General features: G+C 39.2%; 1 protein-coding gene across 3 annotated transcripts in view; it reads right to left on the bottom strand.

The window, feature by feature from the left end:
- Nucleotides 1–24837, bottom strand: part of LOC111872202 (fasciclin-3) — a 90408-nt gene extending 65571 nt beyond the window's left edge. For all 3 annotated transcript variants that reach the window (XM_033754596.1, XM_033754597.1, XM_033754599.1), the window contains exons 1-7: nt 24811–24837; nt 19415–19738; nt 16156–16296; nt 14142–14333; nt 11175–11362; nt 7917–8058; nt 6089–6205 (exon numbers count right to left, since the gene is read on the bottom strand). In XM_033754596.1, coding sequence (XP_033610487.1) covers nt 6089–6205; nt 7917–8058; nt 11175–11362; nt 14142–14333; nt 16156–16296; nt 19415–19738; nt 24811–24823 — 1117 coding nt within the window. In that variant the 5' untranslated portion in view covers nt 24824–24837. The remainder of the gene's footprint in view (nt 1–6088; nt 6206–7916; nt 8059–11174; nt 11363–14141; nt 14334–16155; nt 16297–19414; nt 19739–24810) is intronic.
- Between the last annotated feature and the right edge of the window lie 640 nt (nt 24838–25477).

The raw sequence follows: 25477 nt of genomic DNA, 5'->3' as shown, positions 1-25477 counted from the left end.
ATGGTATTATTGCATGTGGCATAATCCTGTCTTGCTTGTTTTGTTTTGTATCTTGTAACACACATGTATGTATATGTATTTGACTTGTTTTATTATCCCTTGGCTTGTTAAAGCCAAGTGGGATTAATAACGTGAGTAAGTTATTCTTAATGTATGTTTATTTTTATTAGATTCTTTTACCTTACATTATTATTTATGTTTATTGATTGATGTATATGATTTTGATCTTGTATATGCATATTGATATCTGTATTCAAAGGACAATTTCCACATCCTGGTTTTTTTAACTTGTAGGGATATATATGGAAAATAAATGGACAATGAACATACATTCCTGCTGGTCATCATGTAATATGGTCACTAAAATAGTCTGATCAAAATGAAAATGAAAATGAAAAACAGTTCAACAGTTCTTCATAAAATTATCTAATATAAAATTTCATGAAAAATTATTCAGCAGTTCTTGAGTTGTTTCATGTGTACAGGTTGATGGAGAGAAGCACTGAGCAATCTTAATGGGTACTTCACATGGTACTTCCAAAAATGGCATATAGATTAGCCTAAAAACAGACAATTCATGCACTGATAACCGTGAGTGCACTGCATTCAAGAAAATAAATGAACAAAGTGGGTATGTCAGTCCAAGGGCAGAATGTAACCACTTTTAATGCAATATATAGAATTGTGTCACTGTTACAAAAACTATAAATCTGGACCTCATTCGTAGATATGTTTTATGCTACGTAATTTTACTGCTGAAATAAATTCTGTTCCTACAACATTTACATCTACATGACTTGTGCTCCAGTCACTTCGAATATTTTCCTTCTACAGATTAAAGCAATATTTAGGTGGGGCAAAACAAATTTTTAATAGCCATTAGCATCAGAGTTTGAGAGCCTAACTGAAAAACTTCTCATTCTCAGGTGACTATAAGTTTCAAGCAACTTCTGATAATTAACTTTTGGGGCAGCTTAATTCCAAAATCAAAATGTGGTAAAATTAGCAATTCATAAGGCACTTAATTTCTGTCCCTACATACAAACAGAATCCAAAGTTACTCAATATCATATCTGATATGAGATTCCAACCCTCCAGCGGTACTCTTAATATTGAACAGTTTTGCAAGGAGAAGGGGTAAAAATACTCTTCTCAGTTTAAGTAACTGGCTTTTGTTAAGATTATGGACTAATGGGATGTGACGCCATGTAGCTTGATACATAGATACAAGTATTTTCGAGAAACCTGCTGATCCAAAATGTTGCTACCTACCTATAAAATTACACAGTGTCACATCCCAGAAAACTGTAATCTTAACACTCTGTGACAAGAATCTCAAATCTCACTTCCTTTTAAAGATGCTTACTTCCTATCAGTTCTTTTTTTTAACACATGTATAAGTTAATAATTAACACCTTATCTTAATAATTTGGTTAATTCATGTCTGTACAGATTGTAAAATCTCTGACATGTTCTCCTTCTGATTTTTCAGTACCATGGAATGTTATTAATTTATTCCCATTTATTTATTTTGAAACGTTTCCTTCACAGCTTCTACCACCATTAGGTAGGGCACACAACTAAAAAGGGTTAAGGATTCTGCTGATGCTCTAGGAAGCCAGAAGAGTTGCATGGTCAGATTAGTTTGGGAAACATTATGAGGCAGCTAGGATATGAATGCAGTTAGGGCTAGAAATGTTATTTGGAGAACTTCCTTCCTCCACCATCTGCTAAGGGACAAAACGAAAATATTGTGACATGTTGCGCAATGGATGACCCCCCCCCCCCAGCAGTGACGTGGCGGATGAGTCAGCGCTCTGTCCCCCCCCTCCGCGGTGACGTAACACGCAATGCAGCTGTGACACGAGTAACAGCCAACAGTGGTACCGATTGTGTAACAGGCAAGCACTGCGACTATATAAGTGAACCACACTGCCTACAAAGTGGAATTGTAATGTAGCCGACGCCGAAGTTAGTTCTCAAGCCAGCAGCCTACGAGTTGAGTTGAAATATAGCAACAGTCGCGGTAAGAAGACCCGAATGCGTGGTTACAAGATTTTATGTGACAGTGTGTGATCAACAGTTCTCAAGGCAGCAGCCTACGAGTTGAGTTGGAATCTAGCCAGTGGCGAGTTACGAGTTAGTGTGTGATAATCAGTGACAGTTTGTGATAACTGAGAATTAATTGGGAGTGTGTAACACAGTGACACTTGTATAGCTCCCATACTGTGAATACGTGTAGACTACTGACAATAGAGTGATTTTATTTGCGAATTGTGAAACCCCGCGACATTGTTATAATTAATTGTAGCCGTTACTTGTAGGTTGTTGAATAAACCAATTAACAATCTCTATGGCGTTTTCAGTAACATGACACGTTCAATGTTATCACCTAGCTCACAGATTAAATGATTTTTGCAGATATGAAGTGCAAAATGAAAACGACAAAATTGTGGAGTGTCTGTCATTATGACAATGAAGAGACTTCTCTTCTTTAACAGATATTATGAATTTACACTGAAACTGTAAAAACGACACATATACTGCCAGAAGACTATGATGTAGAAGCATTCTCCAACCAAAATATAAGAAATATGATATATATATATATTTCTAGTACTATGCTGAAAGATTTGCAAGAGTGCAAATGACAAAGAGCCAAACAATGGGAAACAAACTATGCAACAGGAATGAGTGGAGCATTATAAGATTAGACTAGAAACAGCTTTGCACAAGGCAGCAAAAAGAAGAAGCACAGATGAAATGGAGAGGACCAAAGCTACAGTAGTGTACAATTATTTTGCCATAGTTCTACATGCCGGCACAGGGAGTATTGAAGATATGTCAAGACCTATTTAGCCAACTCTTTTCTATCTTTCAGCAAAAGATGACCAGACAATTCACAGCAAGTATAAAAATGGAGATCAAAGCTGTGTTCATATCAAAGAGCAAAAGTAAATAGCAAACTGGAAACTTACAACCACAGGCGAGTTTGCCTCTATAAGTGGTATGACAGATAAAATACATCCATAGGAAACTGCCTGATTCTACAATGCCACCAAAATGTCTCCAGGGAACAACATAAAGTAACAATGTGTCACTCAGTGGTATGGTCTGACGTCATGTTTCCCATACAATATAATGGATTACAACTGAAATAATTAAGCATTCTCTCGTCTGATGAAATCTGTATATCAAACGAATTCCATGTGGCTATAAAAACTGGTATCTTGCAATGACAAAGTCCTCTAAACTAAATTTATTCTGGTATATACACGTATGTAAAGTTATGGCTGTTCCTTAGCAATGTGAATTTCTGTTCTGTCATGTACCTTCTACAAATTATCAATAAATTATCTATCTACTTGAAATGAATTGGTGCCCTCTTTATGAAAGAAAATGTCCCAAAACATTTTTGAAATATTAATATTTCATTATCATTATGCAAAAAGAAACATTACTATTATGTATTACACAATACAGAATTCTTACCTTATTAAACTTTAAAACATCTGTGAAACATATTTAGTTTAATCAACAGTTACAGGAGTAATTACAAAAATACAAATTTATAATCTGTGCTATCCAATTCTAAATAACACATGTCACCAAGAAAAGGCATTACTGTATATAAAAAATGTGCATGAAGTTCTCAAACACAAAAAGCCTAAAACTGGAAAAAAAATTAACTTAAACTGCAATGAACAAACTGTCTCCTAAGTCTTCAAAATAATGGGACAGTAGTTATGAAAAACGATTTAAATACAATTACTCAGAACATTACACAACCAACTTGCCTTCCAGTCAGTTTGGAACTAAGATGAATGTTTCTACCTCAAAGCCTATAATCTTAATGTGCTTGTAAATTCTACTGTCATATCTGCACACTGTCTTGTATGCAGCCTTTTAAACTGAAATTCCTTCATTCAGCATCCATTTGCACACCACCAAGAGCCCCATCTCTCATAACTTCAGCATATATTGTTAAAGTATTGGCTGTGGAACTAGTAACTCTGATATTATTTGCCAATTTCATTAATCATTCCAGGTAAATGAGAGGAAAACATTTGAAACGGGCCCCAAACAGTACCTTTTTCATCCCTGCTAAATCAGTGTTCATAACCATCATCAGACATCACTTGAATCACAAAATTTCTTACCACCTGCTGGACTCCACACATATTTATCAATAATTAATCAGTTGTGTCCACAATCCATTATTGTGTGATTCATCAGAAGATTCCAAATGATAACAATGTCATCAACTTATTCAAGAATAAAAATTCTGTTCTATGTGCTGCAATGGCTACAGCAGGTACTGATGGTTACCTCTGCTTTATTTACTTCATCATCCAGATATCCAAAGGATATAAATCTCAAATTAGTGAATCAGATCTCCACTGCATAGTCAAAAATAGAGCCATACAACATTTTTAAGTCTATAAAAATTTAATATTTGAGGTTTTCATGGCAATCGAAGATTTATATTGTGTATATTCTTGTTTATGATACCACACTACAATCCAGTAGGTGGGCACCAATGTTTTGGAGGAACATACTTCCTTCACCTTCCGGGTATGCATACACTGTGTTCCTCCAAAACACCGGTACCTGCCTACCAGACTGTAACATGATAACATAACTCAGGAGACATAATGTGAATATATATACATACGTTCAAGTTAGTGAAAGCAAAGGTAAAGAAAGTACACATATGTACATTTTCTAATCTTCTCACATTAAATCCATTCACACAGTCAAGCTACTAATGGACTTCTGTGAAGTTTAAGTGTTACTCTGGATACATTCCAAATATTCTAGTGAGGAAAATAAAGATATACAGTATTTGGCACTGAAGGAGAAAACAACTGCATCCAGGGATAGCATTATGTACATAACTACAACCAGAGCAATGGGCAGACCTACTTGATGGATGAAATTGAAATAATTAAAGGTAGGAAAATTTTCCCTAGTAATCCAAATTATGTTCTAATATGTATGCTATCATGCATTCTTGGACAATTCGTGACATCTGCTATGTTCTGATGTCCACAATAATATTACTGCACACAGAAATGCGCAAGAAACAAGAATATTTCAGTCACAGTATCACACTTCCAAATGCAGGCTAAACTAAATTTACTGGTATACTATAAGGAAGCAAGCCATGCTGTAAGCCTCCAAACAAATGAGAGTTGAATGGGACTTTTCTTTCTGTAAACAACGCAGACTGAATGGATGTTTGCAATTCCACATAATAACGTTGCCACCTCTTGGCTACTCATTAACATTGTGAAATATGATACTTCATTGCTTCTATAGCTCTGCAGACCACGTTCTACAGAACAGGTGAATCCACAACCAAAATTGTATTTCTTCTGAGAATGTCTTCCTTCCATGTCCCTACAATTCCTTCTTCCGAAAGGGTTCTTCATTTGGACCATCACCACATAACTAACACAATGTGCAACTATACAGCCAGAAGACTATAAAAGTGATCGCTTCCATACACTACAACAACTTCCCCAGTATCAGTGATTTCTTGTGAATATACATTAAAGCAATGTTAGCACAAAAATTATAGCCTTTATGTTTATCTTTTGGCATACTCCAGGAAACATTTAATAAATCCCAGAAGAATCAAAAATCACAATTTGGGAACCACCACTCAAGTCCAAAAGCACAAATAATATAGCCTCTTTGTCTCATTTAATATTCATAGGAAAGTAATTTAACATGTTTAAGGGAAACAATCAGGGACAATAAGTCTGAATTTTGTCAGCTTAAGAAATTAAATTTTGAATGTAAGCCAATGGTAACTACCCATCATCATTCACCACATTCTTGGAACTGAGGGGGAGCCTAATGATTATAACTAACTCCAAAAGAAATACTTTAGAGAAATCAAAACATGTTCAAAAGCTTTGAAACTTTTACTTTCCAAATTATTATTATCTTTTAGTATGCCTAACCCTTTTGTTCTTTAATTTTACACTGATGAAATATGCAGAAGGCAACAATGTCACAATGATTTGGAAACAGGAAGACTGTTGGTGAATAATAAATTAAAGTATGATAAAATGCCTACCTGAGAAGCACCAACGGCCTGTTGCTCGAGCAAAAATGAGCATAAAGATGATGATAAGCAGCACAAGGATAGCCACAACAATTCCAATGATGGGACCAGTTCCAAGTTCCAGTGATCCTGTTCAAAATGAAATATGTTATGTAATTTTTTGATGATAACAGAAAAAGAACAACATGAACCAATAGTGTCTTCCTCAGAATGCAGTAATTAAATAACAAACTGCTGACTGAATCAGCTAGTTTAAAAAAATTCTACAGGTTCACACCACTAATACTAATGTCAGTCAATGTAAATCATAGTGAGTCAGTTTGTTCTAGTTCAGATTTTAAAAGAACATCTCCCCATCAGCCATTTTAATATTATCCTCCCCTGTCCTTCTTGGTCTTCTAAGTGATCCCTTTCAAATTAACTTCACTACCAAAAATCTGCAAGTATTTTTTCCTTCTTCCACTTTGGCTCCTTGCCTACCAGACAGAGATATAGTAAATCCCCTTTCGAAATGTCCAAATTTGGAACAAAATTTCCAGTGTTGTTTGACATTTCTGTTGCTTTGAAAGTAGTAAGACAAAGGGAAGGATATGCGATGTGCATTAACAGTGTTTGCAATTGCACTATAATCTGCTGCAGAGGAAACTGCCCCACTGTCTCATTCTTACCACTAATGTCTCATCCAGTCATCAAAAGTTCCTTAATAAATTACGATAACTATTTGCAAAAGCATATTTTTTGTTTTAATATTCTAACTGTTATTACTCAGCAGCTTATTACTTTCCTTAGTGATTCCTATTTCCTTTGCTTACTAAATTTAGTGGCTGGGGTTCAGTACGAATTTCGAAGCTGAATACTGGAATGCTTGAATATATGCCAAGTAATTCAGTTATTTCTCATGAATATTCTTCACTTATTATTGTTATATATGATTATATTGAGGAGGGTGAAATTAGCAAAATATCTAGAAAGTCAGACACTAAGACACAGATGACAGGACAACATTATAATACATCTTATGAGACATTTGTTGTGAGGATGTGATTTGAATTTACAAATGATAAATCTAATGGTGGATTTTTATATACAAAGAGACGAACTTTTGTGTTACATAAAAGCTGGGAAGTTCATGGCCAGCTGAATAATTAACATATGATCAAGGAAGATTCTGTATAGGAGTCCCATATTCTGTTTTTTGATGGGAGAAAGGAAAGCTTAGAGGTTGTGTTGATTATATAATGGTCCCACCCCAAGTGACACAACTTCTTCCTGCTCTGCTTTGTGTTGATTATATAATGGTCCCACCCCAAGTGATACAACTTCTTCCTGCTCTGCTTTTCCTTGATGAAGCCTGAAACAAGGTACTAACAGACAACAGCACATTCCTTGATCTTTGCAGCTACAATTCGATGGCAGATGTGTGACATACGTTTGCCACCACCTATTAACTGTGTGTCAGAGTGTGTACCAGTGCATACTGGCTAAAATAGCACTGGTGAACTTTATATTGCAGGCCTGAAAAAATACAGTCTGTGGCAGTGGTTCTCAACCCTTGTCAGACCGCAGCACGGTAAATTGTTTTTCTTTTCTATAACATGAGGGCCTAGTACTGGGCCGCAGTCCAGCGGTTGAGAAACACTGGTCTATAGGATAAATTCCATGAAATGAGTTACAGGTGCGAACACATAATAATGATATCTCTTCACATACTTCATAGGATAACGATTTGTGTACCTGCAAGCCAATTATGTTTCCTAAAGGTATCTTGTTTTATACTCATATCCCATATACCATAGTTATCTAGAAAACAGAATCAGGAATCAGAAGTTATTTTTCATACCTTGTGGTTCTGCACTGGTGGAAATTCTCACTGTATACTGCTGTTCACCCACTTCATTTCTTGCTCTCAAAATATAATTTCTAGCCACATCCTCAGCAGTGACTCGCATTATGCGCAGCTGTGCTTCCCATGTACCATTGCCCTGTTCCAATATGAACAATTCTCTAAGTTCAAGGCAAATAGAAATTTTTCAATGGTCATAACATTTTAAGAAATCAGTCAACCCTTACACAATAAATGTTACCATCCTACATTTCCTAGTTCTGTAGTTGTTTCCATGTGTAAGAGTCATTCACTGTTCAGCCTTGTTTGTTCGTTCAGCAACTAATTAATTTAGGTTACCATAGAAACCAGTTTTTATCTCACATCATCTTCTTTACTGCCACTCCCAGTAATTCCTCTGCACCATTAGTTTAATATGAACAAACATTCCTTAAAATGTTATAACCACTGTAGTCTGTATTAAACCTCCTTTTGGATGAAATAGACATACATACACAAAGATATTGTAGTGTGTAGAGCCATTGCTATGCAACGATCATGAGATAGGCAGATATATTAGGGTGGTTTCTGGGCAATGGCTTGGAAAACACGTTCCCACAGCTACAGACACGAATGAAATAACAGAACAGCTGTGTTTCCTATGTGGTCGAAGCTGAGATGTTATATGCAAGGGATAAGGTTATAGTTTAGTTAGTTCTGTATAGCAGTCTATGAAGAGAGGACTTGAGCTGGAGGCAGAGGAATAGCCACTGTTGTAGCCATTATCAGGAAACGTCTAGTAATGGACTGAGAACACTACACTGTGTGCTCTAGTGAACTGTAAAGTGTGGAAATAGCAACAGTATTATAGTGATTTGTAGTTATGACCTGTAAGTGGCCAATAAATCTATTTATCAATCAAAACTCCATCTATGGTCATACATACTATGTGAAAATATAAAGTAACTCTACTCTGAGCCATTTCTTTAATACATTCTCCTCCAGCCTTGTACTCGGTTTAACTTAATTAGAGCCAAGTCTATTTTGTCTTTAGTCTTCCTTTTATTATACAAGTCTAACTATGCTATCATTAATTATTAGGACCTTTTAGGAGCACTCACATCAGAACATTGCAAAAATGCACATATTGGCTTCATTATATTTATTTTTTTTATTTACATTTATACATTCCGTTGATCCTTATGGTACAGCTGACCAGTGGATATGGATTTTGTCACAAGCTAATAGATTAAAATACGGAAAATACAAAAACTTACATACTTTTGTCATTAAGACAGTTAAAAGATTTATATTAATGTACAATGCATAAAATGATCAAAATTATAAAACAATAATTGATACAAAATACTTAGGTAATGATATAAAATTAACATATCAGGGGTACAATTACCAAATACCAAATATCAATTATATCTGTTTGTTGGCTCCCACTAAAACTGTTTAACATATCTGTCTTTTAACAATTATTTGAAAAAGTTATTTGTTAAGAATAGCTCAAAAGTGTTGGCAATTTTATATGTCTGTTGTGCCACATTCCTGATCATGAAACTGCCCATGAAATATAACATTTGAGGTTCTCTCAGTAATGGTTATGAGCAGGTCTATGCTCTAGGGTATAATGCCTTGCAGTCCGCTGACTTTAACAGACTACATGGCATTACATCCCAGAATGCAGAATTTTTCACACCCATGAAAAGTTTACTCTGACCCCCTGTAATTTTGCATATCTTCTGGAATGAAGCCATAACATTATTAAATCATGAACACCATTATTAACTTTAACAGTATTATGAAGAGCACATTATTAAACTCTAGTAAATGTTCTTCATAAGCACTTGCCCCTAACTATTCTCCTAGTTGGTCATGAAACAGAAAAGCTGCTCACTTTCTTTTTTCACCATAGGTCTGCCCCATTAAGTAAAGTTTTATTTTACAGTTCGGACGGTTAGCTTGATTATGTTAACAACGGTTACTGTTGTAGCAATTATGAATGCCAAATAAAATGAATGAACGAATAAAAGAATCCACAGAGGAATTTACAATGATCTTTCCTGTATATGCCAAAATATTGTTTCATAATGACCCTTTGGAAGCCACATTATCAACTTCTAGAATTCAATTTCAAGTTTTCTAGTAACTACAAAACCTGAAAGGTAGTATATTCTGGGATATAATGGTGTGAAGTCCGTTGAAAGCCAACCAGTGCTTCCAAGGAATATACTGCTTGCATCTTCAGGATCAAAGAATAAACCAAGCAAGATACCAGCAGAGCTGTTTGCCACCTGCTTTCATGCTGGTATCTTGCTTGGCTTATTCCTCAACCCTGAAAATGGAGGCAATATGTTCCTCCAAAATGTCAGTTGTCTTCCAACAGAATACATGGTGTTAAATCCCAGAAGGCAGTATGCTTCATAACCATCGCTGTGAGAACCTCCAATCCTACAACTACGAAACCTCTCACGAAAGCAGCAAATCCTGGGCCAAGCCAACCCCAGACCCTCAAAATTGCAGGCTTCAGTCAGTCTATGTACAAAATTACTGATAATCATTGAGTGATCTGATATATACTTGCATGAGCCCACAATTATTTAATTATCGAAATCTCCACAACATTCAGAAAAACTATGGCTGTAAACTAAAGCAATGAATGGCAACCTACAAACTATATTTCCAAGATGTGTATGGTGATATATAATATGCCACTAGAAATTAAAAGCACAACTAGCAGTACATGAATAATAAACCTATTTGCTTAGTGGGAGGTGGAGTCCAACGGGGTCCACTCAGCATGGCGGCCACTGTTTGGCCTATTGTAGCCTGCCCTGGGTGGGTATGATGATGGAGAATTTGGTGGAATGGAGATTGGCAAGGGAAACCGAAGTACTCGGAGAAAACCTGCCCCAGTGCCACTTTGTCCACCACAAATCCCACTTGACCAGCCCCCCGGGATCGAACCCGGGCCACCACGGTGGGAAGCCAGTAACTAACGGCTTTAACTATGGCGCTGCCCATAATAAACATACACTGAACTTTATTTTTGAGTTTCTAATGAAACAAGTAACATTTTTAACATATTCAAGTACATGAGACTAGATGGACGTTATGGTTGCACACATGACATTGCACATATATACGTCAACTGAAAGGTAAGTAGCTGTCAACTCCAGCTCATCTGTAATGGCCAACAAGTCACAAACTGCTTACCATATGTAAAAAGAAAGAAAAAATCATTATGAAAATTGGTGGAACACATACCATGTCCCTTGCTGAGGTAGCCTCAAATCGTTGTGTAAGGTCCATACTTCCTTCAGGAAAGCTATCTTGATCAATAATCCATGTGAGTTTAGGTTTAGGATTGGCATGAATTTGGACAGAAATAATGCCTTCCTCTCCCACTATAAATCCAAACTGTTCAATTATTCCATCTACTGGACGAGGTGCAACTAAACAAAACATAACAAACAATAGTAAATAAATATAACCACATGATTATCTTCAAGTCTGATCAGTACTGTAGAATTAAATCATTATTAAGTAACCAAACATTATTCAAATTGCAGGTACTGAGTATTAAAAAATGTGGGCCTACTTATCAAAAGTGTAATTACTTAAACCTAGGTCACAATTATTAAAATTATGAGTACTGTTATTTAAATGGTTAAATGTCCACCTCTAGGTCCAATCTTACTCATAAATAAATCTTATTCTTCCTATGAATTATGGCAAGATAAATACAGTGCGTACAATCAAGTGCGCGCCGCGGCTGCAATTTGCCGTGAGTCNTGCATCCGTTCTGCGGTGGTATGACTCACGGCAAATTGCAGCCGCGGCGCGCGCTTGATTGTACGCACTGTATCTTAAAACCCTAATGCCCTTTCAGAAACAAACATTTGACAAGTCACACTCAAAAGAGATAGTTTTAAGTACATATGCATGAAAACTTCTATTTTCATAACAAAATGTCCATGACAGTTAATGTTACCTTTGTGAAATGCTCCAGAACTGAGCAGAATGTATAGTTGGCTGAAATTAATACCAGTGACTTTGGAATCTACTTTAAAACTTGCTTTAAAATTTCACAATTATAAACGGAATAACATTATCAAAAGCAATTGATACACCAGTTATCAATAATACTGTAACATGGACACCCAAAGCATTTCTAGGCGATCGCTCGATAAACATGTTCCTGTGAATCTGCAACAATGGAAACTCTGTCTGCTGTGGGCTATGCTACAACTAATTGCTGGGTGATGCAATACTATGCCATGACTGTTGCGATGCAACAACATGCCTCTACACCGACAGAGAGAGTGTTTTCCATGTGGTCCATGCCACGGCTATATAGTGACAGCCGTGAGCTGTCAGTTCTAGTTCATGTTCAGGACAGAATTAGTTCATGGCAGTTACAGGTGACAGAATCAGTTCAGAGTGAATAACAGCAGCGAAAGGACGTGAACAAAGGTGAGAGGAAACCAGCAGAGCTGGACAGAAGATGACAGATATGATAGGTTGCATCATGTGGAAGACTTCATTTTGAGTAACTGTAATTGTAATCAACTGATCCATTAAATCGCTTTATCTAATCCGGAATCTATTAATTTCTTGTCACATTAACAGGATACATGTGACAATACAAATTTTATAAATAAACTTAAATGTTGTCTTTCAAAATTGTAATATACATGCAAAAGTGGATGCAAAACATTGAGAAGTTACAAGCTGACCACCCTTATATATATAATTTAACAGTATAGGCAACAGACATATTAATCACTGATCTAACACTGCAATATAATATAGCTAGTACGTAGGTCGTACCGAAAGTCATGAGCAACTTCTTTTTGCATGCAACCTGGGAACAGCAGACGAAAGAGAGTATGGTGGTAGGTGAAACCAGCTGTTGTGTTAATCTTGAGTATCTTGTGATGTCAATAGCTTGCATCATGTGACCAGTATCACTCCTAACAAAATGGCCGACAATGATATGTCATTTCGTCAGCGTGCTGTCATCGAATTTCTTGTGAAAGAGGGAATCCCTGCTGCAGAAATTCAACAGAAACTTCTGCGTGTTTATGGAAGTGTGTGGGAACACCAGCATCGAAGATGAGCCTCGGAGCGGTCGTCCTCGAACAGCCTCAACTGAATGCAACAAGGAAAGAGTGGATGAGATCATTCAAGATGAATGCGTGTGACTGTGGACACAATAGCCCAAAATCTTGGAATAGGGCACAGTGCAGTACAGGAGATGATTGAAAGCTTGGGCTATAGGAAAGTTTGTGCTCGTTGGGTCCCGCGGTTATTGGCCAAAGACCACAAAGGTCAGCGAAAATCCATCACCTCAGAACTGCTGCAGAGATATCGACATGAAGGCTATGATTTTTTGCTCTGTATTGTGACAGGTGACGAAAGCTGGTTTCACCATTTCGAGCCTGAAATGAAATGGCAGAGTATGGAATGGCACCATTTGCATTCTCCATCAAAAAAGAAGGCAAAGACAGTGCCATCAACTGCAAAGGTGATGGGCACAGTTTCCTGGGATGCAGAGGGGGTTATTGTGGCTGAATTCCTGGAACCTGGGCTGGAACCTGCTGCTCCTTATGTCCAAACGCTGCACAAGCTCTGTCGTGCATTGCGCGATAAACGTCCGGGACAAAACATCATCATGCTGCATGACAAAGCTCGCCCCCATGCCACTTGCCTCACATTGGAAGCAATTGCAAAGATGGGGTGGGAAGTTCTTCCACACCCCTCCTATAGCCCTGATCTGGCACCCTCCGACTACCATCTTTTCGGATTTGTGAAGGATTGGCTGCATGTACAATGCTTTGAGACAAGGGAGGCAATTCACAAAGCAGTGCGTCAGTGTCTTCGGATGGCTGGAATGGAATTTTACAGAAGGGGAATTTTCAGACTCCCAGAACACTGGGAGAAATGTGTACAAAGAAGTGGCGATTATGTGGAAAAATAAAGAAAGGTCTGTAGACTGAGGTGGTGTATTTGGTTTGTCAATAATAAAGCATGTTACTTTACAAAAAATTGTTGCTCATGACTTTCAGTATGACCCTCGTATTTAAGCTGGAATCAAAGACGAACCATAATGATTAGAGAAATTTTTAGGCTGAGAAAGAACTGGTATATATGCATATATGAATGAATTCAATTTTTAGTTGCAAAATGTGAACTGAATGTTGAAGGCATTTATATTATTCGTCTACTCACATCTCACACTAATCTGTATCACTGTCGGTTTCATTTCACCATCTAGCGCTATATGTGTCGCCACACACTTCAGATCTTTTCTATTATCCCTCCAGGTCAGCCTGCGAGTGAGATTCTGATGAACCGTGAATAAATCTGTTGGTGATTCCACAATTTCTGGGCGACCAACTCCATCCGTAATCTGATCATCACCTGTAAGTTATAGAAGCACAAAGACTTTGATTACTAAATGTATCTAAACATAAAGATAAACCCATTAAGTGACATCTGCAAAATTTACTATAAATCTTGGACCTAGAATAAAAAATATCAGGTGTGAAATCTGTTTTATAAATTGAAAGACAGTTGAAATGTATAAATATAAATAATAACCAGTTTATTTCACACTCAGGAAAAGCCCAAGATGCCACTAACTGGACACAGAGAAAACTAAAACTATCTTCTGTCATTGTTAGGATAAGGGGATAGGAATAAAAGAAAAAAAAAAAAGTAAAGGTATCCCTGTAACAGGCAGTGGAGGCCCAGAGGGTTGTGAGACCTTGAGGTTCCCACATTTTCTAGACAATCGGTTCATAGATGGTGGCAAGGTTGTCAGCCCTACATGCCGGCCGCCCTTTACCCCCAAGAATATTCCTGGTACTCATTTCTGTTATAAGCTCAGTCGACCCCAGGGCCATATTATATTTTTTTATTGCTAGTGGGGTGGGACTAAGTCCCTTGTAATTCGGCCACTTCTGGACTATTGTACCAGCCCCAGATGATAGGTGAGGTAATTGTGGAGCAATTGGTGGAATGAAGATTAGCAGGGGAAACCGAAGTACTCAGAGAAAACCTGCCCCAGCGCCACTTTGTCCATCACAAATCCCACTTGACCAGGCCCGGGATCGCTGTGGGAATCCAGCAACTAACTGCTTGAGCTATGATGCGACCACTCCAAGGCCATAGTGAGGCTGGAAGGATTAGGTCAATTGAAGAAAGTCCTGTGACCACATCGGGACTTGAACCCACAACCTTCCAGCTTGTAGGATAATGCCTCAACCAACTATGCTACCATGTGCCCCAGAATAAAAATAAGATGGACAAATAAATACTAAAGATAGGAAATGAACATGGGAGAAAGGAGGAATGGAGATAAGGGATAGAGATATGCAAGAAGAGGAATGAGGGGACTGTTTTTCTGTGAAAGAGAGGAAGGAAGGAGGGAAGAGATGAAGAAATTACATTGTCTGTTGTCTTTTACAGGTCATATGCTAGTATTAACACAACAGAAGAAAACTCTAACTACCATTATCAAAGTTTTAGATGCCGTTACAATCTGGCACCCAGAATTTGGCAAACCTGATTTAAGATTTATTTATTTTAACATATGTTAATCTATTATTTAATTTTGATTGCAGTGTAAAACTAAATCAACAGTTGTCTGGAATGTGATCTTCCAAATGCTGGACTAAGCATGACAGCCTATCTGAATACATGGAATACAGATCAAATGTCACTCTCTCTCACTCCTACTCTTTCTCTTAAGAATACTGGTTCTGTCATAATGTAATAATTCTGTAACTAAGCCCATGCAGCAGAGTCCTTCTTCAGAAGCTAACAGTTGCTCAGTAAGTTATGAAATTTATTACTGTGTTCAAAGAATAATCCTAATAGCCCCATCCTGAAAGACATAAATCCAATATCAAAGGAACTGGATCCACCAAATGAAAAGAGTGTATAAAAGTGGGTCTGAAAGAAAAAACATTGCCAGTATACAATGCAAGGTAGAATCAAAACAGGTTTTACAGAAACTACTGCCATTTGTGGAATTCAGTAAATGGTTTCTCTATCTGCCAGTTCAGCTGAACACTGTTTGTCAGTTTTATAAAGTGGCATATTAAATGCAGATCTTTATGATAACTCAAGTTTAATAGATGCCGCAGGAAGGACTGGAGATCATGGACTCTGTTGTGGGAAAGCTAGTTCAGTTACTCAGATGATTACTTATTTAGAAATGGATGAAGCACTAACTCACCCATAAACCATAAAAGATTGGCTGCTGGGCGTGCATCTGTCACTGTGCACATTGCTTTTATAGATGTGCCCTCAGTGTATGTTCCAAACCGAGGATCAACCTCTGGAGTGATCGTGAGCTCGGGTCGATTTCGTGGGGGTCCTGTAATAAAATCACCTAGGTAAAGATCAAGCATCGTATTGTATTGTATTGTATTTATATTTGTTCAAGAAATCCAAAAAAGGATATAGAACATGTCACAGAACTAAATATAAAGATACAACATACAAAAACATACAAACATACAAAAACATAACAAAACATACAAGCAACTTTCTAAGTCCCACACAACACTGCAGAACAACAGACAAAATCAAGAGTAAGACTGAATAATGTATAGTAAAAGGCAAATACTTTAAAGAAGAAGAATTTCTGGGGAGGACTTATGCTACCTACTTTCTTTTAAATGCTTCCAGCTGTACATAAATTATGGTGGTATTTACAAATTGACCTTTTGAGGTTGAAAGTGCTATTGCAAAATTGAAACGGTATAAATCAGCAGGTTGTGATCAAATTTCGCCAGAACTTATTCAAGCAGGAGGCGAAATATTACGTTCTAAGATCCACAATCTAATTACTTCTGCTTGGCATAAGGAAAAATTGCCTGATCGGTGGAAAGAGTCTATTATTGTACCAGTGCACAAGAAGGGTGATAAAACTGACTGTAGTAATTATCGGGGGATATCACTGCAAGTAAAGAGGTTGGGCTAGAAGTAAACACAGAGAAAACAAAGTATATGTTACTGTCTCGTCACCAAAATGCAGGACAAAATCGTGACATAAAGATAAAAAACAGATGTTTTGAAAATGTGGCACAGTTCAGATATTTGGGAATAACGATAACAGATCGAAACCTGATTCAGGAGGAAATTAAGAGGTGATTGAACTCGGGTAATGCTTGCTACCATTAGTCCAGAACCTTTTGTCTTCTTGTGTGCCGTCCAAAAACATAAATATTAGAATATACAAAACTATAGTTTTGCCTGTGGTTCTGTATGGGTGTGAAACTTGGTCTCTGACATTAAGTGAGGAACATAGACTGAGGGTGTTTGAGAACAGGGTGTTGAGGAGAATATTTGGACCGAAGAGAGATGAAGTGACAGGAGGTTGGAGGAAACTGCATAATGAGGAGCTTCATAACTTTCCGATTTCAAAAATGCGCGGAATAGAAATAAAGAAAGATGCAGGCAAAGTTGTTTTATTATTTGAAAGGACATAGAATGCAGTTTTATTTTAATGGGGTTTAAAAATAATACCTTCCAAATGGCCACCTCTGTTTTCCATACACTGACGGAGCCTGTCATATTCCGTGGAATAGCGTTGATTTCTTCGGTGATGGCAGCCTTCAGTTCATCGATAGTTCTGGGACGATGTGTGTACACCTTTGCCTTGAGGTAGCCCCACAGAAAAAATCGCATGGCGTTAGATCAGGCAATCTGGGGGGCCACCCGATGTCACCCCGAAAAGAGACAAGATGACCAGGAAACATTTGTCTTAGAATCTCCATCGAAAGACGCGAGGTGTGCGCCGTAGCACCATCTTGTTGGAACCAGATATCTTCCAGGTCATGATCTTGTGATAATTCATCCAATTTCGGTAGAAGAAAAATTTCAGGCATGTAACAATATCGAGCAGAAGTCACTGTAACGACTCCACCATCTTCTTCGAAGAAGTAGGGACCCCAGACACCACAGTCGGAAACAGCGCACCACACCGTCACTCGAGAGCTGTGGAGTGGTCGTTGGTGAAGGTTGTGAGGGTTATTCTCAGCCCAGTGGCGGAAATTTTGTTTATTTACAGTCCCGGACAGGTGAAAATGGGCCTCGGCACTACAGATCGAAACAGCTGTGGAAAGGATACTCTACAGAATGTCGTTGCACAAATTTCTTCGTGTTTCAAAGTCTCCTTCACTTAACTCTTGCACTATGTGCATCTTGTATGGTTGCATTTTGAGGTCTCTATGAAGGATTCTTCTAACACTACGGGCAGATAATCCAAGTGCAGCGGCGTGTTTCCGTGCAGAACGCTTGGGGGATTGTAAAATTGAAGCCCGCACTCTAGCCACATTTGCTGCCGATGTTGAAGTCCTGGTCCGGCCTGAAGATTTTCTTTTTAATGCAGAAGATGTCGCTCTAAAATTTGATACACAATTTCTAACTGTTGATCCAGTGGGAATGGGATCACGCCGACCGAGAGCAAAGTGAGTGCGAAAGGCTCGCTGGGTTTTGATCACAGTACCGCCGTTTTTAAATAAACTCTTCCAGCACGAACGCACGATGTTCTCCCGACCAAGCCATTGTGTGTACTGAAAAGTGTAAGCTATAACGCGTCTAACGATACCATCCCCACAACTATACCCCCCACCCTAGCCTCAGCAATGACCTTGTGAAATCGGAAAGGTTAATATGCCCCACTCTGTATAATTAGAATGATCAAGTCAAGGTGGATGAGGTGGGCAGGTCATGTAGCACGAATGGGGGAGACAAGAAATGGTTTTGGACATTGGTGGGAAAGCCAGAAGGAAAGAGACCACAGGGAAGACCAAGGCGTAGGTGGGTGGACAATATTAGAATGGATCTTGGAGAGATAGGATAGGATGGTGTGGATTGGATAGATCTGGCTCAGGATAGGGACCAGTGGAGGGCTCTTGTGAACACGGTGATGAACCTTCGGGTTCCATAAAATGTTGGAAAATTCTTGAGTAGCAGTAGAATTGGCGGCTCCTCCAGAAGGGTTCAGCTCCATGAGTGAGTGAGTGAGTGAGTGAGTGAGTGAGTGAGTGAGCGAGTGAGCGAGTGAGCGAGTAAGCAAGTAAGCAAGTAAGCAAGTAAGCAAGTAAGTAAGTAAGTAAGTAAGTAAGTAATTTACAAATTAATAAAGAGACAACTTCAATCTCTATCTTGAACACACTTTGCATTAGCTCAAATGTTCTCTAGGTATGAGAAAGTATATCGCTCTTTTGTTTACATCTGTTAAACGGAGTCATTATTTGATCAAAACCAATAGACAATACACTATATATATATAGCTATACTTATAACATAATTACAGTGATTTGTTCCTTCATTCGTTCTTTATAAATATGAATATCAATTATGAATGTCCACCATCCATTCAATGCCCACAGTCAATGAAGGCACTAACTCTCTTAAAGTCTGGAGGCATATATGCAAATGTATACTAGAAACCAGAAGTCTTTATCAATGGATTCAGTTCTTACTTGCAACTGTAACGATGGTGGCCCCATGCGACTCATTCTGCTCATCTGAGAAACCCAACATGCATTTGAATTGGCCATTCTGTCTGTCTGTCATTCGGCTAATGGTGATGCCACACTGGCCATATTCGATGCCTTCACCTGCATACCAGTAATCACTGGTCTTTGGGACTTTCTCATTCATGTTGAGGCCATTACTCAATCCTGGAATCTCAATGCGGCAGTACATGAGTGGCTTTCCCACGCGACACATGAAAGTGAAGTTTGACCCCACTCTCACTGTTGGATCCTTTGGAGAAACGTCGACCTGAACACCACTGGCACCATCTGAAACATGAGAAGGAAGCTTGAATCTCTACAGCGCCATGGAACGGTCATTTCCTTAAATAATACTTAAATTTATGTGACCCCTCGTCTCTGCCAGTTATCGAAAAGTGTGGGTGTGCTCATTGCTTTAGGTCCCAGTCAAGCTGCACAGTGATAGAAGGAACCTAAATAGCCTCACAACCTATGTACACCAACAATAAACTATAAAATGTTCCTGCATACTCATGAAAAGATTCACAAAATATTTCGGTGGCTGCAGCTACATTTGTTGAAAGCACATATGTTAGATCAACTGACCTGGTAAAACTTTGCGACAGGATACAACTGAAGTATGCTTTACGTTATTCTTGAGAACACGGCAACCCCCTCCCCTTCATAGACGGTCGGGATCGACAGTTTCTGAAAATAAATTTTATGGGTCCCTAACAACGGTCGAATCATATAGGCCCACCAATATTAGAGTCAACGCCCGGAGCGTGGAGAATATACACAACAGGACAGTTTCCAATACAGTAAGGGAGAAAACTTATTCATTACTTGAGATGGGCGACTGTAGTATGAGCGGGCTTGTCGTTTTCAAACCCGAAAGCTGTGAACAGATAACATCGCCAAAGACGCACAACCCGCAGCCCGCGACCAACAACGTTGTCCATGCAGCAATTCATAATTCTTTTGCGCGATCAGTAATCTCTTTCATACATATCTAATGTCGAAACATGCTAGTTCCACATACATAGCAAGTGGTGTGTGTAATTGTAAAAAAAAAATACGACAAACTGTACATTTTAAATTTCAATCAACTACGATTTCGACATAAAGCCAAACAGCAAGCAAATTCTCCGTGCCGCTCCACTGTACGCTGCTGTATGGCTATTTTCGGCCCAGCTGGCAGAGCTGCAGCGCTACATTTTACTTGTCTTCCCCTCCCATGGTGCCGAATGATTCCTTCTTTCAGTGAAGAAAACCAACTATTAAATTATGTTATGCAGCCTTTACCGACAAGGAAGAGCACTGTGGAAATCTGAAGGGCTTTCGGAAACCCATGGCCCCTTAAACATTATAACAATAATCGGTTTATTTAGAGGTTACTGTCTCACTGTCGGCAACAATTATGCTGTGTTCACTCGTCAATTCACAGCGGCGTCACTCTCGCTCACTGCACTCAAATTTTCTCTTGACTTCTCTGTACTGCACTGAACTGATCTAAAAACTGGCTCAGTCACTATCTAACTCGCAGACTCAGACTGGAAGCAATGATCGAGCACTAACTGACTCACTACTCACAGTCGATAGCCTGCATTACACTGCACCGCACCGGACTTGGGGTTCGCGAAAATTTGACTAGTTTTACTGACACCTCGCCCGTAGGTAAAATTCTTGAAAGCTCCTGGGAGACCTTGGCCTTTGTCGTCAGATGAATGGTTTGCCTAAATTCCAGAAAGGGTGGGGGGTCTCGGTATTTCGATGGCAAGCGTGCGAATGTGATATCATGTAATCTGGTAGACATTCATAAACGTTTCGGAGCATCTGGTACCTCCCTCGCTAAATTATAAGGCAGCCAGCAGGTTCCTCCGAAACGCTGGCAGTAATAAATAACTATCAGACCATACGGCGTCATATCCCAGAAGACAGTAATGTTCACAGTAATTTCCGTGAGAGCCTGAAATCTCACATGATCGTTTGTTAATTAACGAATTCCAAGCGCAGGTTTTTCTTACAGCAGCTAATAGTTACACGTTTTGAGGTATTCGCTATGGCAATTATTGAAACTGTGGTCCTCTGGTTTAGGGCCGACACAGACATATCTGAGAAACCCTAGTGGAGGCATGTTCCTCCAACACGTCGGTGTCCTCCCACAAAAGTATACGGTGTTAAAGCCCAGAAGACGATAATCTTAAATTAACAGTCGTTTTGCTGATCAAAACGCCCACGGCGCTGTGGAACTACAAGGTTAATTACCATGATCAAGAGATCGTGGGTCATATCGCAAGCCATATCATTCCAAAACACATCTTCTAAAATTCATTCTAATGTCAAACTATTTTTGCCCCAGTTCTCTAACTACCTCTTCCTCTTCAGGTTCCCAAATTTACATTTTGTGCGTATTCCTTCTTGTTTACCGATGCATGCAATGTATCTCTCCCACATTTAACGTCTTTCTTTTTCCAACCTAAAAATATGAGATGACAATCAGGAACTCTGAAGCTCATTACGTCATTTTCTGGAGCCTAATGTTCTCTTATCGGAGAGTTCCCGGACTAGGTCAAGAAAGAAATGTTGGCTTAACTTGCGCAATTTTGGCTGCCATCTCCTTCAAAACAGTCTCCTTGGGAACGTATACAGCGATCCCACCGTTTTATAAACCCTTCAAAAGCACCGTGGTAGTCATTTTCCTTGATGCTCTCGAGTACGGCTTGCGGTTCCCTTTGGGTGTCAGACACTGTTTCAAAAAGCCGTCCCTTTAGTTTCATTTTAATTTGGGAAACAAAGTGAAATGACAGGGACGACTAGGGAGGTTGAGGAACGATAATTATGTTGTTGTTAGTCACAAACTTTGTGGTTTTCAGAGACGTGTGGGAGGTTGCGTTGTCATGATGAAGGAGCCACTTGTGGTTGCGCCAAAGTTCCGGTCATTTTCATCGCACATTTTCTCTCAAACCCCTCAAAATGTAAAACTAAGTCAGACTTGACTGTAGTGTTTTTTTTTCCTTGGCACTACAGCCCCAGTGGACCTAGGCCTACCTCCATGAACTTCTCCGTTCACTTCGGTTTTTCTAGATCTTATACATAACGTAGGACTCCTTGGGCGGGTGATCAGCTAGTCCCAAGGCCTCTACCTGTAGACAAACACAGAAAAACGCACACAAACATCCATGCCCTGAATGGGATTCGAGCCCACGATCCCGGCTTCCGAGCGAGCGAAGACACTGCATGCCTTAGACTGCTCGGCTACCGTGACCGGCAACTGTAGTGTTAGGAGGAACAAATTCACGGTGAACAATCCCCTTCACGTCGAAAAAACAATGAGCATGTTCTTTGTTAAATTCTGGACTAGCCGCGCCTTGTTTTTTTGCTCTTGGTGATTGTGGACTCTTCCAATGCGACGATTATTGCTTTTTCTGGATCATGACCGGAAGAGTAAATCCAACTTTCGTCACCCGTTATGATCCTAGAGATAAAAGTTGGGTCCTCTTTAGTCTTCTCTCGTGGCTCAAGACACGCGTTTATTCGTACGCGCCGCTGCTTTTGATCATTTGTCAAGAGTCGGGGAACAATCTTCGCGGCAATGCGGCGCATGTTCAAATTTCCCTGGCAAAATCCATAACTGATGCAACGGTGTCTGTGAGCTCACAGATTGTTTGGCGACAGTCTTAGTGGATGAGTTCTCGAATTCTTTCAACATTTTTTGTCGTTTTGCTGGTGCATCGTCGCCTTGAACGTTCGTCATCTTCAACTGATATTCAACCGGCCTTGAAACGTGAATGCTATTCAAAACCCGCTGTCCGAACTACTAAATGTTCTCCAAAAGCGTCACGAAGCATTTCAAGGGCTTCGGTAGCGGATTTACCGAGCTTCACGCAAAACTTGATGCAGACACTTTGCTCGATTTTGCCATCCATCGCAGACAAAACGAAACACGAAGTCGAGAAAGCATTCGTGCAAAAATAATGCGTGTTCACAGCGCGCTGTCACGTGGCAGACTGGCGAAAAGGCTTGCGGAAATATGATCTTGACGTCCCCTCTCATCTTCTATCAACTAGGCAGTTACAACAATAACAGCCCGGGAATTTTACGATAGCTTTACGAAAGGGAGCTATGTAATTTCTCTGCTAGTCAGGGATCGGAATTTTAGCCCTTGCTGGGGCAAGTCGTCCTCATTAGTATCCGTCTAACAAACTATCATACGTGGTGATGGCCTCACACATGCGCGAACGCTGGCCCACACACATACAAGTACATACAGATATATTGGATGTCACTCATACAGACCCGATAATCAAACGCGGTTTGAATGACAACCATATTTTTAATTGGAACAGAAGGCAGTCAAACTGCAGTTATATAGGATAATGCATATTTTATGTGACACTCTGTAAATCTGGCATGAAACTAGACTTTTGATAAACATCAGCCGGAAGTACATAGAGCGGGAATTCTGTTTCACAGCACCACTTCATGAAGTGTAACAACACTAATGTCTAAATAAAAGTTAAATCAACAAACACTTAGATTACTAATTCCAGAGAATTCTGGAATGTCTTGCCTGGTTTGTTTAGTTGTTAGAAAGGATATGACGGGCCTCCTTCGAGGTTTCCCGTGACTGCTGCACAATCCGAGTCGTCTTGGGTATTGAAAGGAATGTTTCATCTCTTTGGGAGGAAAGACGTCCATAAGTTTGAGGCACTCAACATTTGGCATCATATTGTAATTTGAAATATCTTAGAATTAATTACATGCCTATATAATTATTATATGTGTAGAATATTAATCGGAAAACTGCAGTGAAAATTCAAGTTTCTTTACGTTCTACCTCCATTAATCCCATAATCCTTTCCCGTTTGTTTATTTAACCCACATGCGAATATATCTATCTACATGGCGCGTCATCGAACGATTAATGCCACCTGTAAGACACTGATGGTAACTATGGCCTCTGTGAGTGCAAAAAAACACACAAACATATACACTGTCAATTACAAATCGTCTCTTATTAAATATCCAAACCTCGTTGTTAAGGACGCTGTTACTATGCATAATCCTGAGCCAGTTTCAACCACTTCACATCCTTGCCAAGAATATTTAATAATGTGGATCTGTCAAAGTATCGGCCTTCCATGTGATCTCACTTTCGAAAAGGTTGTTCAGTTTTCCTACTTGTTATGGATTGAAATGGAATTGTAATAACACAGCTATTCTTCATCCATCCTTTTATCTATGGCTCTACAGCCCTTTGTTGAACCTTGGGCCCCTTTTTCAATTTCTTAATCCTAAACAAAGTCGGTGGGCCCCCTTGGACGAGGGATGAGGCCGTTACCTACACACAGAACAACACAAACACAGAATAAACTCACACCAAACATCCATGCCTTGAGTTGGATTGGAACCCACGATCCCACGGTTCGAGCAAGCAAAGACAGTTCATGCGGCCACTGTGATGGGTCAAGCTATTCGTAGTCGCTTCAATAAAAAAAGAATTAGTTTGCCGGTAACATTTATAACGCTCAGTTCGCCGTAGCTTTCCAAGTTGCAAGTAGTCTGCTGTGCAGGCGTTCCGTCCATCAATACGAACCTGCTGTGGGCGAAAGTAAACATCTAATGATCCTCACATCCGCTGCACTTTCATGCCGGTTACAGGCCTATTCCGCGCAGTGGAAGTTAGTCATAAGTCGTAGAGCTGATGTGACTGCCATTTCCTGCCAGCAACAGTAATGGTGGACTAAGTCCGGTGCAGACACTTCGGCGACTCGAAAATTGCTTTTACACAATTAGATAACTTGAGCTTTCCTTTAAAGTAACGGTTATCTGTACACTCATTTATATTTACATACTCTACATAAGAATTGATCTTAATGACTATTCTGGTTTCTACTAAACCAGAAGGTTCATCACTGTGAGAACTCAATCCTGAAGTAGTNTACTTTTTCTTCTACCCTGAAGATGGGGGCGATACGTTCCTCCGAAACGTCGGTTAACACCACATATACACGGTGCCAAATCCCAGAAGACTGCTTTCTTCAT

This window comes from Cryptotermes secundus, unplaced genomic scaffold (assembly GCF_002891405.2).
Source record: "Cryptotermes secundus unplaced genomic scaffold, Csec_1.0 scaffold677, whole genome shotgun sequence".
In the NCBI taxonomy this organism is placed as follows: domain Eukaryota; kingdom Metazoa; phylum Arthropoda; class Insecta; order Blattodea; family Kalotermitidae; genus Cryptotermes; species Cryptotermes secundus.
The sequence above is the reverse complement of the archived record's forward strand: the minus strand, read 5'-3'. Positions and strand labels throughout refer to the sequence as shown.